Source organism: Vanellus vanellus (genome assembly GCF_965231255.1).
Source record: "Vanellus vanellus genome assembly, chromosome: 3".
In the NCBI taxonomy this organism is placed as follows: Eukaryota; Metazoa; Chordata; class Aves; order Charadriiformes; family Charadriidae; genus Vanellus; species Vanellus vanellus.
This window is the reverse complement of record NC_138907.1, coordinates 112,090,711-112,115,207: the sequence shown is the minus strand read 5'-3', so window position 1 is coordinate 112,115,207 and position 24,497 is coordinate 112,090,711. Positions and strand designations below refer to the sequence as shown.

Here is a 24,497-nt window from a genome sequence, read left to right as displayed (position 1 = left end):
TCCCTCTCTGCTGCGTAGATGTCTGCTGGAAATACTGAGATCAGACATTCATCAATGTCACCTCAGGATGTTCCCAATTTTTTGATGGAGATAGGCTGGCATAAAGCTATGGGGTTACTTGCTCCTCTTACTCCCTTATTCGAAAACAGTCCCAAGGTATAAAGAAAAATGGATCCAACCTCCCTCAGTTACTTCAGTTAAGAGGATCTTCAGGAAAATATTCTGAGAAGTTATGTAGCTACAGGACGAAGTAGTTGCGTAATATTCAATATTAATGGGTGGTGATCCAAGAGCTTAAGAATGGATCTTAATATCACTCTCCCAAACAAAACTAGATACATAGTAATTTTTAAACACACTTAATTACATACAGATCTTGAAGTAGCATCTCAGAAATTGTTATGGGGAAAAAGCAAAACAAATGCCATTTTTTAATTAACTGAATTTCTTTTCAAATAGGTCACACTTGGGTATATTAGCACCAGGTATGTCATCACAAAGATGCAAGTAAGAGAGATGAGATACTGAGGCAAATAAGCTTCCTTATAAAGACAGCCTATTGCGACAAAAATCAGGACGAAGACACTGTCACGTCTCCACAAACTACAAAAATATCACTTTGATATCTGGTGCTTAGCTTCACAGGTCTGTACTTGTGACTAGGAAATGCAGATGAATGATATGATTTTAAGCATATGATACAGAGGGATGTGCAGACAAAGAACAGCTCAGCAGCCTTGAACAGTTTGTTAACCCAAAGGGGAAAGAGAAAGAAAGGAAAAAGAACCCCAAGAATAAAAAGAGATATTCACATATTCGAAGAAATATCACTGGAAAAGATAGCTAACTAAGCATAAACGTAGGACTGGTTTTAGGCACAGTCCAAACAAGGAGTCATCTAAGGTAACACATTGAAGAAAGCTGACCAAACCTCTGGCTATCAGCACCTACATCCCCCATCCCACCATGGCAACACAAGCTGTAGGTGAGACTGAGGTTAGCTCCCTCAGTCCCTTTGCCCTTTTTGTCAAGGTAGAGACCGTTAAGATAATATAACAAGGAAATTCAATTTGTGATTAAGAATTCTTGGGATGACTCTGCGTCTACCCACTGCTACAGATGACCAAAATGCACAGCTATAAGGAAGTTCAGATCCATTTAGGACAGCCACAAAAGCAAAACAGTTATTATCTCAAGAAACCTCAGTGGCATATATAATACCAACCCAGAAAAACCTCACTGTTTTTCTATGTCCAAAATTCAGTAGACAATAAAGCTGACCAGAACAGATTCAGGCTTAAATTAAAATTCCCACCATAGCTTCACAATCACACCATTAAATTTCCCATCTCTGACTTGTAAAGACCAAAGTTCAATAATAACAGCTGGCAACATCTCAACTTATCTGGGAACTGATCTTGTGCACAAGAGGGTCTGACAAATCCCATAGTCCTACTGGAGGGGCAGGGGCCTTGGGGAAGTTCAGGTCTGAATTAAACTCAACAGAACAATGGAAAATTGGTCTGCTCCTTGGTAGAAGTGAGGCAGCTTGCACTGAAAAACAAAATTCCCTGACTGCCAGACTTAAGCCACAATAAGTAATTTCAGCTGTTGTAAAACAACTATACACACACAAAAAAGCCTCTTCTTTTAAAGAATTTTCCTGTACGTAGAATTCCCAGGGTCCCTATCCCAAGCCTGAAGCAGATGATCCTTTGTTCTTGATCAAAGTGAAGGAATCCAACAGGCTAGACTAAGAGCTTTAAACTCTAGAATATTGATGTGGAGCTTTCATCTAACCACTTGAAAAACCTAGAGCACACAGCAATTGTACCAGCCCACCACCAGGAATTATCACAGAAAATGGTAATGGATCTGAAAGAATTTCCTGATGAACGCGTGCTACCTTCAGTTTTTGCATGTCGAATAACCTGACACATAAATGGCTTAGAAATAAGCATTATCAAGGAGGTGTGCTTCATTTGTTAAAAAATTCTTGCAGAAACTACAGAGGTAACTTGGAAACAGATATCCCCTTACAGTGGAAAAAGGAACCTGTTTCAGACAAACACCCAATTGTCTTATTTGAAAGCAAAGTCATAAAAGCAGGCTTTCTAAAGGACTATTGGTTAAAAGGAAAAAAAAAAAAACCAAAAGCCTGATGATATCATACAAGCAGCATTGAATTCAATCCCATAGACAGAAAATAAACATGTCAACATCACATTTTCAGGTCCTGAATGAAGTAACATACACAACAATGTTTCCAAGTATCTACTGTCCTTAAACTCAAATGAGAACCCTCAAATATACAGATTTAAATTACATTTTCTATGGGTGTTTTTACTTCTCAAGCACTTAACTAAGTTAAAAAAGCAAATAAAAATATTACTTCAGTACCTGACTCTGAAAGAGACCGCCTGCTCTGACCAAACTGAGGATCTAAATACAAATCTATAAATCACTGCAACATACTCATCCTGGTGAATATTGTTTCAGAAATTCTAAAAGCATCAGGGATCTTGGTCCAGTAGTAACAGCGTTCTTGGTATGTATCCCAGCAGCGTGCAAATATATTTCAAATTCTGCACACAAACTTTGTGGGATATCGCTATGATTAAGTTATACATAAGCAAACAAGTTTTCAGATCCAGCAATCAAGCACAGGTAGACAACAGCAGACTAAATTACAGGACTGTTCTTTATGGGCCATAAAGATCAACTACTGCCATAGGCAATGGTTAGAAATCTTAATTACTTCAACAGCCGAGAACTGGCACAGCACCAAATGAGATTGTTCACTGCTATTAAGAACACAAAACACTGGAGCCATCACAATCTTCCAAAGATTCAGACTGTCAGACTGGAGGTTTATCTCAACATTTCAGAATGTCTTGTTATGAAAATCTAGCTATAGCTAGCCTGTTTCAAAAACCAAAAGCCACTCCGGTTCTCTTCACAAACTGAGCCTAGAAAGCAGTAATTACACCATTCTCTTTGCTGCTCACAAAAAGGAATAATGAAATTTAGATAACTTGCTAAACTTGTTACTTTTGTGAGCAAATCACCTACAGGAATAATTTCTGAAGACTGTTTGCACACGACAGTGGGCACCACCAGATAATCATTATGATTTTGGGTAATTAAAAAGTTTTTTAAAAATATTGCTAGATTCTCAGCCAATCTAGGTGGCTGGGGATCTGCAAGCTATTTATGTTAAACAGTGTCATCATATGTGATTCTTCTGAACCTGTACCATCAGAAATGGTCTGATACATGCAGCACTGTCTCAGCAGATCAATGATGGATGTGTGACACGAAGTTCAACCAATAGCCACAATCCAGGTAAAACTAGAGGAATAAGGAATAAAACCCACTATGAAATTCTACTTCAGAGACCATCAGCTGTACTGATACAATTTACTTGGTCAACCCAGGAAACAACTGTTCTGATGTAGCGCATCAAACCGCTTGAAGATTTACAAGGTACCAAGATGAATTATGTTTGATTTTAGGCGCTGAGCTTTGTTGACTCATTTGATTAATTTAGCTGGATATAAAATTGTGTTATGGAAACTAATTTTGGAGCTGTTTATACTGTGCATCAGGCACCTTCAAACAAGTGGCTTACAGCAAATTGGGCTGGACATGCAACAGTTGACAAGACTCATACAGGTATTCATCCACTTCTAGTACACAAGACACCTGCTAAGAGCATCCAACCTTGTCATGAAATGGAGAAAATATCCGCATCTTTAAATAAACCACACTAATTAAATGTGATTTACCAAGGTTACTGGATCAATCTGTAATCCTGGACAGTTTTGGAATGGTAGCAGCAAACGAACTCATGCCCCCACCAGCCTTACCACCTCACTGATAGGTGCCAAAGGCTCAGTATCAAATAAGTCTTTCCTAGAGACCTCAGCATTGGGCACGGTCTCATAAGATGCACTACAGCCAGAGACATTAGAGTCATTACATGGGTTTTAGGCTAACAAATCCAGAACTATATCTTGACTTGCATATTTTTTGTTACAACATTTGAAAACACTCAGGCATAAAGTATATAATTTCTGCTGTTCTCTTTTGACTAAAGAAACCTGTTAATTATAATGAATTAGTCAGTGATGAGAAGAAAAAAAAAAAAACACCAACAAGAAATGCTTAGAAGGACATCAAGTACAATTATGTTGCTGGGTAAAAACACAGGGTGGCTAACTTTTCCTTTTATATAGTAGTGTTCTCCAAAAGTAAAGGAAGGCAGAAAAGCAATTGGACTTCCACATGTAGGTAGAAATATGGACACTATTAAAAATTTAAAAAATTCTTTCCCATTAAAACAAAACTTTCAACTGAAGTGGAAGAATATGCAGTGGAAGAACATACACTAGGAGATTATGCTCGTTACTTGGAACTTCATTAAACAAAGAGGTCTACCACAGACACAAACTATCATGGCACACTAACAAATACACACACACAAAAGACAATTTACTCATGAAATACGTTGTCTATTACAGAATTTGAAATAATTGTGTCTATGCACTTGTATTTTCACACAGCTCCAGGTTTAAAGAAAAAAAAAGCTCAGCTTCCCAGCTAGGACTTCTAGTTGGGACCTTAATTTTAAATAATGACCTTTATAGATTTCAGTTATACTTTCCTTTTAAATAAAAGTTTAAAAGATACATACACTTTAGTTTCATAGTCCTTCCAAGCTTTATCAAAGGGTTTTTTCAGGTCCTGTCAAGAAAAAGAAAAAAAATACAGTTATTTACATGAAAAATACTGTGGATATAATGATGAAGACACACCCTGGCCATTTCCAGCACCCACTAGAATAAGTGACTCCACTCTTTAGAATCATAGAATTGTCTAGGTTGGAAGAGGCCCTTGGGATCATCGAGTCCAACCATCTACCCTACTCTACAAAGTTCTCCCCTACACCATATCCCCCAACACCACATCTAAACATCTCTTAAACACATCCAGGGATGGTGACTCAACCACCTCCCTGGGCAGTCTATTCCAATGCCCGACCACTCTTTCTGTGAAAAATTCTTTCCTAACGTTCAGTCTAAACCTACCCTCTTGGAGCTCGAAGCCATTCCCTCTTGTTCTGTCATTAATTACCTGTGAGAAGAGACCAGCACCAACCTCTCTACAGTGTCCTTTCAAATAGTTGTAGAGAGCGATGAGGTCTCCCCTCAGCCTCCTCCTCCTCAAACTAAACAGTCCCAGCTCCTTCAACCGCTCTTCATATGATTTGTCTGCTAGGCCCTTCACCAGCTTCGTTGCCCTCCTCTGCACTCGCTCCAGCACCTCGATACCTCTCTTGTGTTGAGGTGCCCAAAACTGGACACAATACTCGAGGTGTGGCCTCAACAGTGCTGAGTACAGGGGCACAATCACCTCCCTTCTTCTGCTGGCCACGCTATTTCTAATACAAGCCAGGATGCTGTTGGCTTTCTTGGCCACCTGGGCACACTGCCGGCTCATATTCAGCCGCTTGTCAATTAGAACCCCCAGGTCTCTTTCTGCCAGGCAGCTTTCCAGCCACACCTCCCCAAGCCTGTAGCGCTGCATGGGGTTATTGTGGCCCAAGTGCAGAACCTGGCACTTGCCCTTGTTGAAACTCATACCATTGATGTTGGCCCAGTGATCCAATCTATCCAAGTCTCTCTGTAGAGCTTCCCTATCCTCTTGGGAATCAACACTCCTGCTTAACTTGGTGTCATCTGCAAACTTGCTGATGATACACCCTATGTCCTTATCAAGATCATCAATAAAGACATTGAACAGAAATGGTCCCAACACTGAGCCCTGAGGCACACCACTTGTGACCAGCCGCCAGCTGGATTTAAATCCATTGAGCACCACTCTTTGGGACCTTCCAGTCAGCCAGTGCTTGATCCAGCGGACACTTGGCGGTTGGACTAGATGGTCTCCAGAGGTCCCTTCCAACCCTGACTATTCTGTGATTCTGTATGCTCATCCAGGCCATGCGAAACCAGTTTTTCCACGAGAATTGTATGGGGGACAGTATCGAATGCTTTTTGAAAGTCCAGGTATACAATATCAACAGCCTTTCCCTCGTCCAATATTCTGGTAATCTTGTCATAGAAGGAGATCAGGTTTGTCTGGCAGGACCTGCCTTCCATAAACCCATGCTGACTAGGCCTGATCCCCTGGTTGCCCATTATGTGGGTTTTGATGGCACTCAAGATGACCTACTCCATTAATTTCTTGAATAGTTCACCTAAGGATTGTGTAAAAGCAATCTTGCACACAGCAAAAGTAATCTTGTACACAGAATTAATACACTCATGTTTTTAAAAGCATCTCTAGGATTCTTTTTACTCTGCTTTTTACAGCTCCATTTTACTCCTTAAAAGGTATAACCACATATCATCCCAAGAGCATACTATGCAATTAATCAAATTTGCTGTTTTCTCATCATTCCATCTCTGGCTCTACTAGAAAGAAGCGCCTGTCCTGAGGCTGTGGTATAGGCTTGGCTAAGGACTTGATTCATCCCACTAAAGTTAAAGAAATCGATTTCCCACTGACTTATAGGCCACACGGCTTGACATGACTAATTCTGTGAGGAATTTGAATTAGATTCCTTAATTTTTTCCCTCTGAAGACGCCAATTTGGATAAAATTATCTTAACATGTTGTAAAATTATTTCACTGATGTCTAAAAATGCAGCAGTTGAAATTCTGCTGGAGTTCAAGAGATTAGCCAACTACAGAAAAACATTAACTGTCAGACACTGGGAAGACTGCAACTACAGATTAGGAACTAATTCCTACATCTCAGCTAGTTATTTTAATAATTTTGAAATTAGTTAAAGCGGCATTTGATTATTTTCTCAAGTCAGGAATATGGGGGAAACACTGTATTGTAACAAATGTATCTATTCTGACATAAAGAGAAGAACAAGAGGAGTGAAATGTGGTAAGCAAGCAAGACAAAGATAATAAGCCTATCTTACTAAATATTCTCTTTCTCCTCCAGTAATTTACGGAGACCATTTTTAGTCTATGTGCATTTTTCTTCTTCCCTCTACGTCCTAGAACAATAGCTGCCAGTCGCTTCCTGTTTGCTTAGTAGTAAACGAAGCGTAAGCCAAATGTTTGTTGGCTATAGGCTTTGAAATTTATTATAAACATATCATCATTTGAGTCCTAAGTTATTATTATTTCAAATACGAAATATCCTCAGGGCACAACCAGATTTCAGCTTTGTTAAGAAAAATTCTATTTTCTCATGCACTCAAATGTATAATTCTTAATAATCCGTATAGTGCCAGGTAAGTTTAGAATGCTAAATAAATATATTAAAAATAATATTTTTAAATAAATTACTACCCCCTCCTCAACTATGTAAATATCTAAATTCTCACACCTCTTTCTCTGCCTATCTTCTATATCTCAGGGATGCTTTGAAAGCTTCTCAAATGTTGTTTTGTATACATAGTCAATAGCAAGCAGTATGTGAAACCCCAAACAGAAGGGAAGATTCAATTCACCAAAGAAAAAAAAATTCTCGTTTATTAAGCTAATACATTACTTTAGTATCCCATGCCTTTCATGAAATAAGATTAATACAATAGCTAAATGTATTTATTGTACCAACAGTAATTTTATATATAAATAAGAAGAGAAACATACCCCTTTTACCCCTTTCAGATCTCCCTTCAGCAAACTATCCAATGGAAAAGTGATTATGTTGTTCATATTCTGAATCTGTAACAAGAAAATTACATCAAAACATTTAATACATTTTAATGCAGAACATACTTTCTGAAATGTGTGAACTACGACAGAGTTTCACAAGGAAATCTTATTTTTCTAGCCCTGCTTTATGAAGATGTTTATCAGTACAGCCAGTAATCAAAGAAGGAAGCAACATAAGTTAATTAAACTTACTTTGGAAACACTATAACCCAAGCCAGCAGGAAACCTGCAGAATTACTGCTGATGATAAATATATCATCCAACAGTTACTGCAAAGTAAGACCGCTAATTTTTACATTGCCTGATTTCACTGTCTAAATTATATGAAAACAATCATACAATTTGGTCAGCACTTACATATTTTCTGTCCATCAGTATATTTTAAATGAATCTTGTTTATTTTCCATTCTCTTCAGACCTATTTCATAAAACATATCTGCTACTCTCATAATACATGGCATCTTACCCTGGCAGAAGTTATAAAGACAAAAAACACTGGCCTGTAAAAAAGCCACTATTCAAATATTTTCTATGTTTTAAAAAAAGTAACATATCTGCATTGTTTATCTCACACAAATTTTGAAATAAGGTCTTGAGTACGCAAGTAATTCAAGAGTAAATAAGTACTTCAAGAAGAAAAAAAATTCAAACGAAGACAACAGTAAAATAATCATGGTTTTAGATAAGTATCCCTACAATAATATTTTGATAAGGATAAAGACTGAAGAGAGACAGTAGGAATAATATGGTAAGTAGCATACACCAGGAAAAGAGAGACTTCATGTCCAATCCTCTGTGAGTCAGGGAAAATGTTCAAGGTATGTGCCATAATGTCTAGGCATAGAGTTTAAACTGTAACAATTAAAATGGATTGCACTGAAGAGTAAAAAACAGAGTATTTTGGAACCACACAATGGAAAAAAAATCAGAGTAACTTTTGCAGCAGTTTTGTGAAGGTTGCCTTTGGATGGATTTCTTTTTTTGATGTTATTGTTAGCTGTTCTTTTAAAATGTGATTTTTTCAAGGACCACTGAAATGCATATATGAAGATGGACTTCAAACATTCAAAGTACAGAAATAACTTTTCATCATGTAGCAACAAATGCTTCTGTTTCTTCAGGAACAATGTCAGGAACATCAAAGTCCCTTGTAGCGTAACCCATCCAGAGAAGAAAGGACACTAACAGGAACTTATAGAAAAAAATATTTCCAATTGTGATGCGTCAGCCTCCCCAGAACGGAAAAATACAAAACATTATCACCCTATAGTTACTTGGTGGCCTCACTAGAACAGACTCAGGGGTCTCTCTCTCCATTGGTACTCAACAGCTGCTATTAAAACAAAGCCCCCCAAACCCCAAACCTTCCTCTTCAAAGACAATACCTTACTGTGTTTGCTTGAAATTTTAGCCAACAATCAAAGAGAAAGTGAACATACATCAATTTTAAAGCTTAAACAGATTGTCTCTGCATGGGAAGGTTAGAGAAATATATAAAATCTGGTCTCAAACTCTTACCACAAATCACATTTCCCCTCCTCCACCCTACTTTTCATCTCCTTCAAAAAGCTGCAGGACTCAACCACAGCCCTTTAGAATCAGCAAGTTAAATTTCAACTCTCTGTGCTTGTTTTTATAATAATTCCTATAAAAACTGAATAAGCAACATCTACACATGCCTAGCTGGCGGTGCTGGCTGGAAACTATCCACCTCATAAGTTCTCAGCAGTACTACAACATAGATGTGCATATCAACATACCATGCTCAAAGTTAATAAAATTATACATTGTAGGTAGAGGACATTAGTGAAGTTGTTTAAATCACATAAACTTAGGTAAAAAAATAAAAACTTCTACAAAAAGACAGATGGAACATGCACGCCTAGGGGCACGCACATCCAGAATGGCTATCCAGGTAGAAAAGCAGAAGTTCTCATCTAAGATCTCGTCCTTTGCAAAGTTTTCTACTTTGTTATTCTACTTTCTTATTATGAAGCAGTCAAAAGTCTAACCTAAAGATCAATACTTTCATAGCCTCCCTTTAATTATTCTTCAAATCCAGATTATTTGGCACAAAGCAAGGGTAAAGCATTTCTCAACAGCAGACTCAAGACAACTAGTTTTTCCTTAAATCAGAAAAGAAAAAATCATAGAATCATAGAATGGTTTAGGTTGGAAGGGACCTTGAAGATCATCTCCTTCCAACCCCCCTGTCATAGGCAGGGACACCTTCCACTAGACCAGGTAAAAATGTCAGACCTTCAAATATTAACCCAAACATATTCATGCTAATGACTATCAGCCTCCAAAACAGTTCTGGATGCTTCCTAGAATTTCAAATCATGGGGCCAGAATGTACAAAATGACTTTCAAAAAAGAATAGGAGAAAGAAACCAATATTATTTTAAAAAGTTTGGAGAACATTTGACTATTCAAATTAATTCCTTCTGCATGACATCACTTGTATATTACTACCAGTCTATTGTGTTCCCTGTGCTCCTATTTCACTTGCAACAAATGCAAACATACATAATGCATGAACTTGTCATTATTAACCTAGTTAGATGAATCATACTTGCTCATATCTATAAATCAGTAAGCAGGATACAGAAGAAAGATCTTACATGTTTTTCCCCTTTTTCTTGAGAAGCTTAAGCTGAACTATCTAAAAATACAGACCCATTTTTGGCATGTGGAGAAGCGTTAATATGCTGCGGCTCCTACTCTGTGTGTATACAGGGAGTTAAAACGTATATAACTGCCTCTGCATTTTGACTATTTTATTTGTTAAAATATCCTTTAAGAAGATACACGCACAAAGGTGCAGGAAAGCTTCACAGAAATTAAAGTCATCCTGTGTCAGAGGAACACCAGCAAGTTTCACGTGTTTTTAAAAAAAGAAAGAAAAAAAAAAAACAAACACATTAGTTGACCTGGTTTCCACTTTCAACACTGCTGCTTTGGCAGACTCGCAGTTTTCCTCTGACAGCTTCCAACAAGATAAGATGACAGAGACAGCGTAATAAATTAGAACTTCCTAGGTTGGAGAAGGCTCAGAGGAGAAGAAGAAATGACAAGAGGGAAAATGTAAAAATAAACAAACACACAGCAGCCAGAAGCATGGTAGAGGCAACATGCAAGCCAACATTTGTGAAGGAGAAAGAAGATTTTCAAGTAGTTTAAAAGCCTATGGCTAAATACTGAAGTTCTTCATTTGCCAGCCCTCCTGCTTATTTTAATGAGTCTTTTTCAGAACAGCTTGAGATAGTGGTGTCTACAGTATTTCAATAGGTTTTGTTGTTTTCTAAATCCAAGCAAAAAAACTTAAAAACTTTTCTTAAACATGTAGATAAGCAGAGTGGACCTTAATACATTTTTAATTGAAACCAAAATTCAGGCAGTTGAACTGCGTATGATATGACTCCTATTGCCATTACTAAGTTGTAGATGTAGTCCATGTACTTGGCTGTGGGCTTCTCAACCACCAATGAACTTGGGTGCGCACAAGTGATGGTAGTACTGCCTGCTGATAAATCATTTAGTTATTTTCATATTTTTTTTTTATGACAAGTACTATTGAATACTTTTCCAAAAGTTTTCCCAGTAGCGTGAGCTTTAGTAGGACGATGTCAAATTAACACAGCAAATGGGAATTGTAACATCTGCTATAGATGAGACACCATTTGTTTAACTGAACTTTGAGCTTTTTAGCATCTAACCCTAAGACTTCAGAAAATCATGTAACACAAAGACTTGTAGTGCAAACTTTCATCTTTGCACCACACCTCCTTCCCACGCAGAAGGACACAACACTGCCTTTCCTTTGTCCTCACCCCCTGCCCCACCTGCAGTCCAGTGGTGTGTCCCACAGCACAAACTGCATCCCACCAGGCTGGTGGCTGAGGTGCGACATTGCCCAACACCCATGTGTGCTGTAGGAAAAGTGACTCCAGTGAAGCAGCAGCTGAACACCACTAAGTGCCCATATGGAGCTGCTGGCTCAGCTGCCTAGAAAAATACCTTCACACAAGATACTAAATGTTGCTTGGGAACAGCCCCCGTACCACCACTAATACACAAACCACAGGCTGGCAACTTCTCTATTAGGACATGCAAATGCAACATGTCAGGAAATACATTTTTTAAAGGCATTCTTAAAAGCATAAGGTGAAGGATTTTAAAAGCAAAAGGAGACGAGGTTATTCCAGCCCATCTTCCTTGCCAACAGAGAAAAATTCCCACATTGCACATTTTGTAACCTAGGTTAAAACACCTAAGTGGTAGTCTTCCACCACTTTCTCGGGACACTTCATCTAATATTTTCACAGTGAGATCCCATTTATATGCAATTTATTATTTTCCTCTTCCAGAATCACATTATCTGTGAGGCAAACTATAAATTTCCAGTTCTTCTAAGCTTTCTTCATAAATCAACCTCTTCAAGCCCTGATCAATTTTTGTTACTGTCCTCTGAATTTCTTCCAATTGGATCAATATCTTTTTGGCAAAGAAATAACAATAAGATTCCAGGTGGAGCTGAACCTATGCCACTAAGGAGTAATTGTTACATCTCGGTTTATATCTTTACAAGCGTAAATCAAACAGTACTCTTATTTTTTTCCTCTCACCATTAAGCCAATCTTTCCTCAAGTGTACCAGTGAAAAGCGGAAACAACACAACTTAATCACGGAATTTCAGAGTTGGAAGGGACCTCTAGAGATCATCTAGTCCAACTCCCCTGCCAAAGCAGCATTGCCCAGAGCACATTACTCAGGACTGCATCCAGGCGGGTCTTGAAAATCTCCAGAGAAGGGGACTCCACAACCTCCCTGGGCAGCCTGTGCCAGTGCTCTGGCACCCTCACCGTAAAGAAGTGTTTCCGTGTATTTGAACAGAACTTCCTGTGTTCTAACTTGTGCCCACTGCCCCTCTTCCTGTCACTGGGAACCATTGAGAAGAGCCTGGCTCCATCCTCCTTCAACCCACCCTTTAGATACTTGTAAGCATTAATAAGATCTCCCCTCAGCCTTCTCTTCTCCAGGCTAAAGAGTCCCAGCTCTCTCAGCCTTTCCTCATAAGGGAGATGCTCCAATCCTGCAATCATCTTAGTTGCCCTTTGCTGGACTCGCTCCAGCAGTTCTCGGTCCCTCTTGAACTGGGGAGCCCAAAACTGGACACAGTATTCCAGTTGCGGCCTCACCAGTGCAGAGTAGAGGGGGAGAATGACCTCCCTCGACCTACTGGCCACACTCTTCCCTATGCAGCCCAGGATTCCGTTGGCCTTTTTGGCAACAAGGGCACATTGCTGGCTCATGGATAATTTACTGTCTACAACTTAAATCATTAAGCTTCACTTATAATACTCCCACCTCAAATATGTCTATCTGTAGCTTTTTTTAGGCACTTAACTAAGATGAATCCTTCTAAACTAAATATGCTTGTGAATGTTCAGGCACTAAGCATCATTTTTAAAACCTTAGTCTGACCTATTATGCCAGAAAGAAAATTCTGGGCATAAATTTCTTAAATTCATTATAGAATACAGACGAGATACTTCCTTCAATTCTTCAATACCTTCTACATGTAAGCAAATGTCCTTTCTTCTTACATTTAAAAAAAAATGAAGTAGAACAGGAGCATGTGGTCAGAAAAATAGTCATTGTTCTTCCATTTTTCCTGGCTAAAAACCCAAGGATTCTTAACAGAAAAACCTCTCACATGGAATCTCTTTCTCCCAGCTACTTTCCCCAAAGTGGAAATATCAGATTCCAGTCCTCTCAATCCAGCATGTTTTATTAGCATTGAATTTAAATAAATGAAAAATAAAGGACAAGATTATAAAGAAAAACAACAAATATAGAAAAAGAAATTTGTTAAATAGCTACTTGACCTTCACCAATCAAATGCCTTTTCAAGGAATGCTGACAAAGATGGCAGACTATTACAGATTTTATTTCTTCTTGGTGAAGCAATCAAATAAGATTTAATAGAAAGAAATATTTAAAGTGCAAACACATTGCAATAGGCCTTTCCTTCTCCTAACATTTTTTCATATTAAGACTCACACCTTTATCATTTGGCACTAAATTTATTAGGGAGACAGAGTAATTAACAGTATAAGCAAGTGCCATACAGACCTAACCTACCCAGGAACTGTGAGAGCTACCATTCCACCAGGAATTAGCACCGTCAAGAGGCAATACTGCATGTACAGCAAAAGGTACTGTATTACCTATGAAAATGCCTCTAGTATTTTCTGATAGTTCACGACTACCAAAAAGGACATATGAATCACTCATTCTTCTTAAAAAATTTCTAATCCAGAAGAAGTTGAAGAAAAATTTGTAGCTTGATAATTGAGCTATGGCAAAAGAAAAAAACTGCACGGTATATCATAAACTGATCCAAACAATGTGTTAGAACGGCTAAAATGAGTAGTTACAAGGACCTGATATGCAGTAAATGTCATTTTACTTCTTTTCTTAAAGATGTTTTATAGATCACTTCAAATGTGAAGAACCAAATGTTTTTCAAAGGGTTTTTAGAGTTTTATGCACTATTTAAAAGTGCACACATAAAAGAAGCGTAGCAAAACACATATAAAAACCCAAGACCTGAACTTTAACTTGAATAGTTTACAGTTGAATAATTGGATTACAAGAAAAAAAAACCTTCAGATGTTAATGAAATATTTTAAAACACTGATGCCTTGATAAGTCCACGAAAACATCAAAGTCTTTTGGGAAAGCTTTAAAAATAATAGAGAAAACAAGAACCTAAAATCCTTGTTAATGCAGAAGAACTTTACAACAGCTTTCCTTTAGCTTATTAAAGACAAGTTTAAGGAAAATCTTTTTGCAGAAGCACTTTAGAGCTACAGCTCTAAATGCCACCCAGGCCAGAGCTGACAGAACACATCAGCTTCTTGAAACAATAGCAAAATATACGACAAAGCAAAACTTGACAGTAGCCCTAAAGCTTTGCCAGTGTTAATAGCTTTGGCATCTGCTCCAGTCTGAACACGTCCTCTCACCTCCTTGCACATTCCCCATTCATTTCAGCTAACATCTTCTGTAGAAATTGTTCCCTATGAAATTCCAGGGAAAGCTCAATTTAAAAAGGTACCTTTCAGAATGTTTTTTGTTTTTTTTTTTTTTTTTTTTTTTTTTTTAACAGCAGCAGGTTGCATGGCCCTGGCTACATTTTTTATGAAACTATTCATTAAAATAGTGGGAGGAACGACCGAGGGGGAACTGGGATTGTTTAGCCTGGAGAAGAGGAGGCTAAGAGACCTTATCACTCTCTACAACTACCTGAAAGGAGGTTGTAGAGAGGTGGGGGCTGACCTCGTCTCCCTGGTGACAAGTGATAGGATGAGAGGAAATGGGTTCAAATTATGCCGGGGAGGTTTAGATTGGATATTAGGATTATTTTTTTTTTTTTTTTTTTCTTCACTGAAAGGGTTATTTAACATTGGAATAGGCTGCCCAGGGAGGTGGTCGATTCACCATCCCCAGAGGTGTTTAAAAAAAGGGTAGATGTGGTACTTGGGGACATGGTTTAGAAGTGGTTTTGTCAGGGTAGGTTAATGGTTGGACTTGATGATCTTAAAGGTCCCTTCCAACCTCAGCAATTCTATGATTCTATGATTACAACCAAAATATTTTTGGTGCTACAACAAAACACCAGAGGGGAAGGATGTTTTTACTGCCAGCGTGCTTAAACCTTTCAGTTAGATACTTCAGCAGACTGTGAGAATGCACAGGGCTTGTTTCATACTTGACTATGGCTATAAAAAACGTTACAGAGACTTGTCCTTCACCATATAGTACTAAAGAGAAAAGCAGGTGCCTGTGCTTTTGCAATGTAAAAAACAACCCCAAAATTACATTCATACCCATGCAAAAGTATTTGCTTTAAAAATCGAGAAAAGTCAGCACCACAAACTGAGAAAAACTAAAGACTTAGCTACTGTCGCATGACATATCTTCTTATATATACAAACGGAAGCAAAAATACATAGTTGCTAGTGATAAAGCAGTACACAGCAAAGATTTAGAAATATTCCTTGGACAAGACACACAAACCACTTACATGGATAAGAAAACATAATAAAAACATGCATCCCACTTCCTATAGATATTTATTTTGGTTTTATTTTCCTTTCCAGTTTGTGGAAGAAAAGTTATTCTTGCCAGAAATATTTTGCAAAGATAGTAATTACTGTTTTTAAGAGAATAAATAGTTACAATTTTTGGTAAAATGGCAACATTTTTTAGCTTTTAAAAGTCTTCTTGAAATACAATACATTGAAAGTTTTTTCTGGGGAGGGGGTGCAGCTTTTAGTAGATTGCTTTTTAAAACCACCTAAACGTCACATTTCCCAGATCCATTTGCCTAATGAAGTCACCACATTGCAATTAATATATGATAGAGAAGGGTTTTGTTAGTCAACAGAAGGCATCAACTAGAAGACCCATTCTATTTCCCCTTCCATATGAGCAGTCTGCCTCTGTATGGGAGACTCAGGATAACTGACTGACTCATGCTCAATAAGGATGCCTCTTCTGATATGTAATCTCAGATAATATTTGTACATCCAGAGATATTCAAATCAATATGACCAATATGAAATACATTTCACTGTTGATAAATACATTTGGGGCTAGATGTTCTCTCATCAATATCACGACAGGGTAAAAAGAGAGGATACCATCAGGGAGTGAATGAGACTGCCCTAAATCCCATCAGCTGGAAACATTCCCCAAAGAACCGATTATGACCAGCTGGCTGCAAACTACAGACATTTGGTCTAGACTCACAAAAGCATTTGATGTGTCTCCATTCCATTGATTTCAGCAGGCACAGACTTTAAAACATTTGTAGGAATCTGGGTCAGCTTCCCTTCCTAGGCCCTGGTTTAAGAGTTCTGTGGCTTCAAGTAAATTTGGGACTTGCTCTGACATGGGAAAGCTCCAGCCAGTAGGACATAGTCAGAATCTGCTTTTTGCGCCCTCTGATTATGTGAAATTGAGGCCGAAAATTCTCCATTCATAATTAAAACTTCCATTCTTCCATTTGGCTCCATCCCATTTGGCTCACTGAAGAGTGCTTTTAAGCCTTACTGGCTTCAGTTGCAGGACTGGTCCCCAGTGGACACTATTGTCATTATAACATTATGTTTGATTTTGTTTTCCTGACTCTCTATCCTGAGAAGCAAGAGACTCTCTTCCAGGGACACTAAAATCTCCCTTTATAAATACAAACGGAAAGTGTGAAAAAGTAAAGTAAAAGCAACATGAACACAGAGTAAACCAAGTCAGGTTTTGCTGGTTTTACAACGTTAAAGCAAATTGATATGTGTTTTATAATACATGTTACAACTACTTTATTGTGGCAAACTTTTAGACATGAAAATTGTCAGAAGAGGGTTTTTTGTTGGGTTTGTTTGGGTTTTGTGATGGTTTTTTTTTGGTTTTTGTTTTGGTTTGAGTTTTGAGTTTTGCAAGGGGAAAGGCCAGGGCATGAGACATTTTCCTAAGCCAAGAATTTTTTTAAGAACAGTGGTTGCTAAAACACAAATTGTCTTCAACGTGAAGAGATATTATAATTCAGAAATACAGCCTTTGTAATGGCTTTAAAATTTCAACATGTTTTTCTTAAGTAATTCTTACCAAATTTTTGAAGAGTGCAGTTAATTCCTTTGTAAACACAGAAAATTTTAAAAACGCTGTTCCCAAATCTGGGTCATCCCTGCAAACACAGTTGCCTCCAAATTTCTCCAGTGCTTGTGTATACTGTTCTTCATTTTCCACGTGAGCTTCAAAAAGAGAAAACCATGAAAATATCAGCAGTAGATAAAGGTTATCGAAATTACAATGGATTTAAAAAATAAAGAATTTTTTAGAAGATTTCTTGCTAAAAATGTTTACTTGCTACAAAAATAAAGAATTTTTTAGAAGATTTCTTGCTAAAAATGTTTACTTGCTACAATAAACATTTATTATTTATATTTTAACACTGATGTGCCAGAAGTATGACATCTCACTATCTCTGGTTTATGTGTATCTATTCACATGCTGTACAAATGACGTGTCATCAAGACAAGACAATCATCTGACATGTATCCACTCTAGAAAAACCCACAGTATTTCTATGCCATACCAGAGACTACATAACAATTCCCAGCTCCTGTAATGAACTTTTAGAGTCTTTTATTAACACACTCTTATTTTAACTGGGTGCTGTTATGTTTATTTGTGTGCTGAACAAAGAAACAGAGGAGATCAAGCATGTTGGCAAACTCCTGGATCTCTACAATAGAAGGCAAGAGATCAAATAAGACACTCAGGTCATCTTAGGAAAGAAGTGGGACTACAAACTACATTACGGATGAGGACAAAACCTGTATCTATGTTAGCTCTCCGATTCAGAGCAGCAGTGGGATCCGCAGCAAATCCTAGCAGCCTGCATATACCACAGGCCAGCTCAGTTGTCAAAGCAGTTTTGGTTCACAACAACTACATTCTTTTCTGAGACAATGAAACCAGCAGCTCTGCCCCAGAAGTGGTCCAGTGCTTAATGGAGACAGCAGGTTCTGAATCAGTGTGGGCTGCGCCAGTGCAAGTTATCCAGCACACGCCTAATGCTTCTGCCCTTCAGAAAGCTTTGAGCTGCACATGCTGGGGGGTTATTCAGCCCAGGGAATGAGATGAAATCTAAGCCTAAAGCAAGTTCCCCTGATTCAAATATAAATGAAATCTGAGGGGCCTCAGTCTTAACTACTCTGACCTACTGATTAACTCCTAGGACACCACATGACTTGCTTTTGTAGACAAGCATAAAAAGTCCCTGTCTATTTGATATGTGGAATAAAATATAAAGTCTTTCTGAACCCAAGTTTAGTGACCATATCAAGCTTGAGCACATGGACAAAGCACACCAAGTCGGCATCTCAGAAAGTTAATGTTGCCTATTTCTTATTCTAGCTTTGGCCAATTTCTAACGCTTCAAAGGAAGCCAAGAAAAAACCCCACACCCTAGAAAACAAATTATGCATTAATAAGAACAAAGACCCTTTCTTGGTCATTACTTGAGACCAACATAAACCCTGAAGATTATTTAGAGAGGATTAATGTGTTCAACACGCAATGATCCAGCTTCATTTCAAGCTCATTTGTATACATCAACACATTTAATATCCAAAGGATTCTTGATCCAGTGTCATTTCTCCAAATTTCTATGAATTAGTTATACCTAGCATGCTCCAACTTAAAACCAAACCTGTCTGTTCACATTCCTATTTGGACAACCATTCAAAAACTTTATTTCTCAAGTAGCTACAAATTTCCAATATACGAAACTAAACCCATGCAGAGTAGTTGTATAATACCATGTAATTAAACACTGTCATAATGTACATGCAGAATTACATTACACAAACGGCATTAATTCTACAAGTTTCTCCCCTAAGTGCTTGAATTTGCATCCTGTAAAAGAATGTTTGCACACAGCCGTTCAGTTTAAAAACTAAGTCCTGAACTGTACTTTTTCCTCAGCATCAACAGCAGGGGCTGAGCGCTTACTAAACTTTTTGCTACTTGAGCTGTAGGATGAAGTAAGGGTGTTAAACTAACACTGTTGCGTGACATACACACACCTGAACAAGCTTTGAACAAACCGGCACAGACAGCAAAAGCCAGGATGTGGCAGGTCGCAATTCCTCTAGTTCACACAGCTACCCAGTAAGTTGAATTATTTCCATATTACTTTCTGCATTCTTACTGCTTCCTGCATCCAGCTTAGTGTATTTGAACCCAGGGGAGGGTGAAGGTCAGGGCACAATTCATACAGCAAAAAGAGAAGGCTGCCACTGCATGAAAACAAGGTGAAAAGATTTCTACCATTAATTGTTTCAGTTAGATGTGCAATCAGCAGCTGAATCATGCTGACTTTTTGCCTTAGGAAACAGAGCTTTCTGTTCCATACAGCATCCCCAAGAGTTTTCTATTCCCCAGCATCCTAGGGACTGTTCTTCTGGATCTATGTATCAGATTAAACAAAGCCAACAAACCAGCAGTTCAACAGCAGTTCTGAGACATTCCTCAGAATGCTGGTAGTTACTGCAGCAATACTATAAGCTGAGCTGGTACTCCACAAGTGCTTCTGAAGAACAAAATTATATTTTTTCCACGGAACTCTCCAAAATGCTGTCCCTGCCCTATGGTTTCTTCCTGACGGATTTTAAAAGTTTCTCAACAAACAAAAGGTTTGGAATCTACAAAAAAAAAAAAAAAAAAATCTAGAAATCTGAGCCAGGTTTGTTTGAGGGTTTAGAGGCTTTTTTTAAGTAAGAAACTAAATTATGTACAAATTGGAGTCACTATCTAATCCTCCATAATGGTTTCTAAATTCACACATTACAAAAGAAAGCAAACCCATGTATACTCAGGGAACCAATATTAAAAATCCAGTAACTGTGTTCTTATGAGTACTGGGCCACAGTTTTTGTTTTCCCAAAAGAAACCCCGAGGGCTGACAAGTGGCTGGGTCAGTGGTATTTCTGCTGGTTGAAGAGAAATGCTTCCAAACCTTTATTGTCGAGATTCACCAGCATGAATTTAAAAACTAGGGAAGGTATTGATTTTATGCAAAAACTGTAGTGATTTGCTACAATGGTCTAACAAGTACACTGATTATGAGGCATAGTCAAGCACTGAAAATTTAAAAAAAAAAAAAAACCAAAACCAAATGCCCAACCAAAAACACAGAAGACAGGGTGCCAAATACGTAAATACGTAACAGATGACACAGCTCCAGATGAATCTTAAACTGGACCTTCCACAATCCAAAGATAACAGCTTCATTACATTGGGCAAGAAGGAACTTTCTTTCAATCAGCTGATAAGAATTATACCACAACACCAGTTCTTGTTATAACCTTATATCTGAACATCAACATGCCCACAAGTTCTGTCAGATATTGGTGGCTCTCCAAGGTCACCAGGCCTACCTATTTTGCATATAATATAGGTTTTGTTAGCTCTAATTGCTATGAACTGCAAAGTGAGAACAAAAGACAAAAAAATGCTGTTTCTTATCCACAAAAACAAATGCTATTTCTTCTTCACAAAATGCTGCTGATCCACAAAAACAAAAGCTTCAGTTATTTGTTCAAAGAAGATAAATACACAAAACTCCGTGAGATTGGCACACACAGAAAATGCACACAGCAACAGTTCTTTGTATTTTTATCAGCATTGTAAGAGAAATATCTGACTTTGTGCATCACGACAATAAAAAATTGCAGCTCATTAGCTCTCTCTTGTCATGAAGTTCTCAACATACATAACTGGAAGCCACCAGGAAGGGTGAGGTTTCACAAAGCGGTAGAGCCAATATAGCTTCTTATTGCTGGCAAAGAGAGTCATTTCACCCCTCCCACCCCCTCAGCTCTCGATGATACATATGCCTTACCATTTCAGGTGCTCATCTAATCCCAGTTAAGTTGATTTCACTGCATATGCAGCTTTATATGAGCTAAAAATCTCATCTAGGGATCTGGCAAGCACCAGGGGTGGCAGAAGGAGCAGGTAGCCCAGACCTGGTGGAAAGAGGAGAGCACAGCTTCCCCACTTGGTAGCAGTATGCCAGCTAAATATGTTCAGCTGCCTCACAAAACTTCATCCTTACTGAGCTCATGATCAAGCAGCTAGTTGAAGACCACTATTTAAAACATACATTTTTCTCTTCTCAGAGTTCCCCACATAACTCTTTCTGATTCAGTAAGACAACTGACTGTTTAAATCCTTCCATTTCACCAGTATAAACTACCAGGAATTATTATGTACTTACCCAGACCAGATATGTTTATGGCTTTGACAGATTTCTTCATTTTATAGAGAACAGTTCGGTCAACATCCAGAGCCTAAAACCAATGAGAAAAATTAAATGTGAAATACTGGATTGTCCTCTGGTAATCCTGTGCCCTGGAAACCTTGTGTAATTATAACACTATTATGTTAGTTAACTTTATTTCTGTAATTAATAAATTAATTGTCAGTTGATCCCACTCCCATCCATACAACCTATTCTGTCCCCTTGTCCACCAAAATACATTTTCGCTCTTTTGCTGGTGAACAGCATCATGTATACCCAGCACCATCTAAAATGAAACTATTTGTACAGTATCTTCTTCCTATGTTAAATTATTAGAGAAGGTTAAAACAGTTTCAACCCATCATATGTACTGACACTGCTGAAGAAACAAGCAATATCAGTTCCCCAGGCAGAATATTAAAAAAGGAATTTAATTTCAGTTTTCCTGGATAATTTAGTTAATTAATTGCACTCCCAACCATATGAACTTTCTCACTGCTATGCTGAACAAAATAAATTACATATCTCTTAAATATCTTTCACACATTTTACCACCAGGCAAAGCTTTCACAAAACAACGTAAAAGTCAAGTTTAAATCCTCTCCAGAATACTCAAGCACTTATAACGAATTTGTTTCAAAAAAAGAAGTGGAAGCAGGCAACCTTTTTGCTTACTGAAGTAAAATAATGGCAGACTGTAAAATGTACAATTGTTCCAGAATGGAAAAGCAGAATTACGGTTACACAAATGATTTAAAAAAAAAAAACAACAACAACAAAAAAAAAACCAAACAAACAAAACAAAACACCCAAATCTTGGTGAAACTCCAAGAAAATTTAAGTAAAAGTTCCAGAGACAGTGATGTCCTTAGACTCCACTGAAGAATGATACCAAACACTACAAATTACATTACACCAAGAGCTGTTTAGCATGATACATGATTAAAAAAAAATAAACAAAAAGCACCAAATTCATTCCAGTTTTCATTCAAAAGATTTCAGTGAATCACAAAAGCTACACATCTGACCTACCACTGTTTTGCTGTTAATAACTTGTGTAAGAGAAATGATGCAGAAAAGTCAGTCCCTAGGACCCTATCCAATTATTTTAACATACTGAATGCAAAAAGAAATATCATGCTTCATATTTATGGGAGTATTCTTAAACTGAATCCATTCAGACCACAAATAGCTGGGCAAAATCTTTGCCGTGTTCCATGGAAACCAACAGATTTAGATGTAGCCTTAACATTAACATTATAGTCATGGTATTGCTATATGCATTGGAAGTTTTACCTCCAGCATCTTTATAGTTCACATCTGAAACATATTAGCAGGAAAAGTGCAGGGGCCTTTTCACCTGGAATTCTGAAGTACAGAGGAAGGGGAAAAACAAAAAAAAAACAACCAAACCCTAAGAAAGCCAATAGGAGTCACACACTCTATTCACCCTCTTCAGCAATTTGAATTGCATCCACTATAACAAACCTGTATACAGTGCGATCTCAAAGGTTAGATTAGTCACCTGTCTGGATGGGAGTACACAAAGTAAACTCCCTCATTGTATATTCAGTGATTTCTAAAAATAACCTCAGAAAAACACCATCCGATCAGCTGACTACAGAGGAATGATAATTTCATCGACGACTGCATCAAAGAGCAATTACCCTTTTAGAGACAAAGCAACAGGAATGTCTCCAACTACAAGCATTACAAATAACAGTCCAAAGAGAAGGCTGACAGCCAGAGACTTAAAAGTTATAGATTCAGTTCCCAGCTAAGTCTCAGATTTGCGTGTGCAGTTGAAAAATTATTTAATCTCTTCTAATTTAGAAGAAAAAAAAAAAACAACAGTACTTCTTAAAAAATAGAAGTGTTGGAAGGATAAATGCATTGGATGAATTACGAACCACTTGTCCTACTGTGGTCTGGGATCCAGATAGACCTATGGATTCATAAAAATCTTCTGGCCCATGACTGCCCCAGTCAGAAAGCATTGACTCTAAGTAAGGGAAAAACTTCAAGTCCTTTTCATCAACTGAAGTCATCATTTCGGTTTGCAATTTCTGTCAAGCAAGTCCCACTTTCACTTGGATTAGGCAGCAGAAGAGCAAACCCATAAGGCACAGCATAGCCAGAGTCCAACAGAAGTGATAGCTAATGCCCATACCACACGAGTGATGACAATTCAAGCACCAAGCTATCTCAGCCAGCCAGTCCACATAAAAATTCAAATCCAAAAAAAACCCCACAAACACAGACAATACTGAGGGCAACAGAACAAGCAAATGCTAAACCCCTAATGTGGTGAAAATGCACAGGACTGTCAGGTCAGGCTTCCTTAGGTCCTCCCTTCTTCCCCTGACTGCCTTTTCAGCTATGCCAGTGCAAGTGCTTGCGGGTACATGTCATAAACCACCAAAGTGATCTGTGTTTAAAATGATGCAGGGGGGAGGGAAGTTATTTTTCAGTTGGGTAAACTTTCCAACTCTCGCTATCAGGCAGCCAGCCCCTTGATAGAACACAACCCAACGGAAAAGACAATGGGAAAAACAGCAATGAGTAGGAGGACTAACATACCCCGGTGCTCCTGCTGAAGAATCCTCCAGGGACATTTCTGAACAAGAATTCAGCAGCTGCATGAGTGTGGTGAGCATTTTTACTACACTGTTATCTCTATGAGCTACAATTTTTTTTAACCCTTATCATTACATTAGTCTCAACATTTCTTCATATATTCATTCACCACGATAGAACAGGTTTTGTAAATTCAGTTTGTCTAGAAACTGCTACCACGTTTTTATGGTGATAGCAGACACAGAGTCTGTAGAACGATGCTGAAACATCCAGGGAACTAATATGACTGAAGCAG

The 24,497-nt window shown here is 38.0% G+C and overlaps 1 protein-coding gene across 1 annotated transcript in view; it reads right to left on the bottom strand.

The window, feature by feature from the left end:
* ASAP2 (ArfGAP with SH3 domain, ankyrin repeat and PH domain 2) overlaps positions 1 to 24,497 on the bottom strand; it is a gene marked incomplete at both ends in the record, with an annotated part of 97,306 nt that overhangs the window by 52,289 nt on the left and 20,520 nt on the right. Inside the window, 4 exons of the mRNA XM_082481282.1 lie at positions 4,697 to 4,746; positions 7,681 to 7,755; positions 17,422 to 17,567; positions 21,602 to 21,674. Coding sequence (XP_082337408.1) covers positions 4,697 to 4,746; positions 7,681 to 7,755; positions 17,422 to 17,567; positions 21,602 to 21,674 — 344 coding nt within the window. The remainder of the gene's footprint in view (positions 1 to 4,696; positions 4,747 to 7,680; positions 7,756 to 17,421; positions 17,568 to 21,601; positions 21,675 to 24,497) is intronic.